This window comes from Triticum dicoccoides, unplaced genomic scaffold (assembly GCF_002162155.2).
Source record: "Triticum dicoccoides isolate Atlit2015 ecotype Zavitan unplaced genomic scaffold, WEW_v2.0 scaffold193057, whole genome shotgun sequence".
Taxonomy (NCBI): domain Eukaryota; kingdom Viridiplantae; phylum Streptophyta; class Magnoliopsida; order Poales; family Poaceae; genus Triticum; species Triticum dicoccoides.
In genome coordinates, this window is record NW_021231108.1 from 2,319 (window position 1) to 4,983 (window position 2,665).

The window sequence follows — 2,665 nt, forward strand, 5'->3', positions numbered from 1 at the left end:
GAAGCATAGTATTCAACTAAAATCCACGTCAGCCACATACGGCGCCATCAGCATACTTTATGTCTACGAATGAGATTAGTACCGTATTTGTATGTTCATGCCAAGTTTTAGCATCAGCTTAATGTATTTTTGAAGTTTAGACACTAAAGTAAACATCAGTGACAAGTTCAAGCACCATTGGTATTATTACCTAAAAGAAATAAGATGATGAACACATAGGTACGACTTTGTCAATATATCTTGAAGCTATGCGGTTCCATTCTTTAGTACGCGTTGTGTGGGTGTGTTCATGGGCACCGGACAGTGCTTGCAATTGCAACACGGAGCACGTGGTAGCCGCTGCATCACACAAACGCTGCACTGCAACAGTGAAATCCTGTCAGTAAATAAGCCTGGACATGCTTACTTTATTGATAGATATGTAGATATAGATTGAATGACCGGATTTTATTGTATTTATTTAATGGGACTACCTAAAGGGCACTAAACAGTGGTTGCAGCACGGCGTGGTAGCTGGAATTTCCTGGTAGCTGCTAAAGAGTGAGGTCTTGTCAATAAAACGTCCACCGAAAGCTGCTAAAGAGTCACAAGCAAACCACATCGATCGATCCAGCGCTAGACAGAGGGAGAGGATGGCAGTCGACAGCATGCACGTCGTGATGTTCCCCTTCCTCGCCTTCGGCCACATCAGCCCGTTCGTGCAGCTGGCGCGCAAGCTCGTCGCCGCCGGCGGGGTGCGTGTCACGCTGCTGTCGGCCGCGGCCAACGTGCCCCGCGTCGAGGCCATGCTGGGGCCGGCGGCCGGCGCGGTGGCGGTGGCCCCGCTGCGCCTCCAGCGCGTGCCGGGGCTCCCCGAGGGCGCCGAGAGCACGGCCGAGGTCTCGGCGGACGGCGCCGAGCTGCTCAAGGTCGCCGTCGACGGCACCAGGCCGCAGGTGGCGGCCCTGCTCGCGGAGCTCCGTCCTGACGCCCTGCTGTTCGACTTCGCCACCCCGTGGGTCACCGAGCTCGCGGCGCCGCTCCGCATCAAGGCGCTCCAGTTCTCGGTCTTCTCCGCCGTGTCCGGCGCCTACCTGATGAACCCCGCCCGCCGCCTCGGCGCCGGCGGCCAGCTGCCAACCGCGGACGACCTCACGTCGCCGCCCGCAGGCTTCCCACCGTCGTCGAGCATCACCACCGTGCCGGCCTACCAGGCCGCCGACTTCAGCTACGTGTTCACCAGCTTCCACGGCGAGCCGTGCGTGTACGACCGCGTCCTCGCCGGCGTCCAGGCCAGTGACGCCCTCGTCATCAAGACGTGCTTCGAGATGGAAGGCCCCTACATCAACTACCTCACCGCCCAGCACGGCAAGCCGGTGCTCGTCACGGGCCCGGTCGTGCCGGAGCCGCCGCAGGGCGAGCTGGAGGAGCGGTGGGCCAAGTGGCTCTCCTCCTTCCCGGACAACGCCGTCGTGTTCGCCTCCTTCGGGAGCGAGACGTTCCTCCCGGCCGCCGCCGCGGCGGAGCTCCTCCTCGGCCTGGAATCCACCAACCGGCCGTTCTTCGTCGTGCTCAACTTCCCCAAGGGCACGGACACCGAGGCGGAGCTGGCCAAGTGCACGCCGCCGGGGTTCGCCGAGAGGACCAAGGGCAGGGGCGTGGTGCACACGGGGTGGGTGCAGCAGCAGCACATCCTGCGGCACCGCGGCGTGGGGTGCTTCGTGAACCACGCCGGGCTGAGCTCCGTGGTGGAGGGGCTCGTGGCCGGCTGCCGGCTGGTGCTGCTGCCGATGAAGGGCGACCAGTACCTCAACGCGGCGCTGTTCGCGCGTGACCTCCGCGTCGGGGCGGAGGTGGCGCGGCGCGACAGCGACGGGTGGTTCGGGCGCGGGGACGTGAGCGACGCCGTGGACACGGCGATGGCGGACGGGTGGGAGGGCCAAGGGATTAAATGGAGGGACTTCTTGATGGACGACGCCGTGCAGAAGAGGTTGGCGGACGATTTCGTCAGGGATTTTAAGAAGTTCGTGAGGGCCTGAAAAGATGTACTATGCTTTTGCTTGCTACTTGGTTTCGTGTCCATGTCCATGGAGGCAAATAAATGTTATTTTTAAATAAAAATTTATTTTACTATTCATCGGCTTGCTGCCCCATTCTTTAATTCTCCCAAGAATTTTACTTTCCCAAGAATGGACTTCTACTTTGCTGCCCCATTCTTTAGTTTTTTTATAAAAAGGAGGAAGATCCCGTCTCTATGTCTGGGCGATGCATACAACCACTTTATTAATCATTCACAAAAAACTGTATAAAGAAATACGACAGTAAGTCTAAAGCCACCGTCTAGGCAACATCTATCAAATAAATGTGATTTTCAAATAAAAATGATCTTGCTATGGATACATTCCTTAATTCTCCGAAGACTTTTTTTCTTTCAAAAGAATTGATTTATGCTTTTACTCTATGTTCTTTTTTTCCGTATATCAAAGCTATGGCATCATCTTCCTAAAGTCCATTTATCTTTGCCGAGTTTCAAATATTGGCTGTATGGTATATTTCACACGAGTTTTGTGTGGTATATATCGCACAACCATCAAATATTCTTTAGTCATAATTTGATTTTCAATGGAATGAGTGATGAGACTTAAACCTACATCTTAAAATTTCATAACTATGTGACTCCAAATCT

At 54.9% G+C, this 2,665-nt stretch overlaps 1 protein-coding gene across 1 annotated transcript; it reads left to right on the forward strand.

The window, feature by feature from the left end:
* The first annotated feature begins 410 nt into the window (after positions 1–410).
* LOC119344919 (anthocyanidin-3-O-glucoside rhamnosyltransferase-like) lies at positions 411–2,116 on the forward strand. The gene has a single exon (XM_037615205.1). It carries the CDS (start codon positions 633–635, stop codon positions 2,016–2,018), a length of 1,386 nt encoding a protein of 461 aa, XP_037471102.1. The 5' UTR covers positions 411–632; the 3' UTR covers positions 2,019–2,116.
* The last annotated feature ends 549 nt before the right edge of the window (positions 2,117–2,665 follow it).

Coding starts and splice junctions, on each gene's coding strand:
- LOC119344919 (XM_037615205.1), top strand. CDS start 633: ATGGCAGTCGACAGCATGCACGTCGTGATGTTCCCCTTCCTCGCCTTC.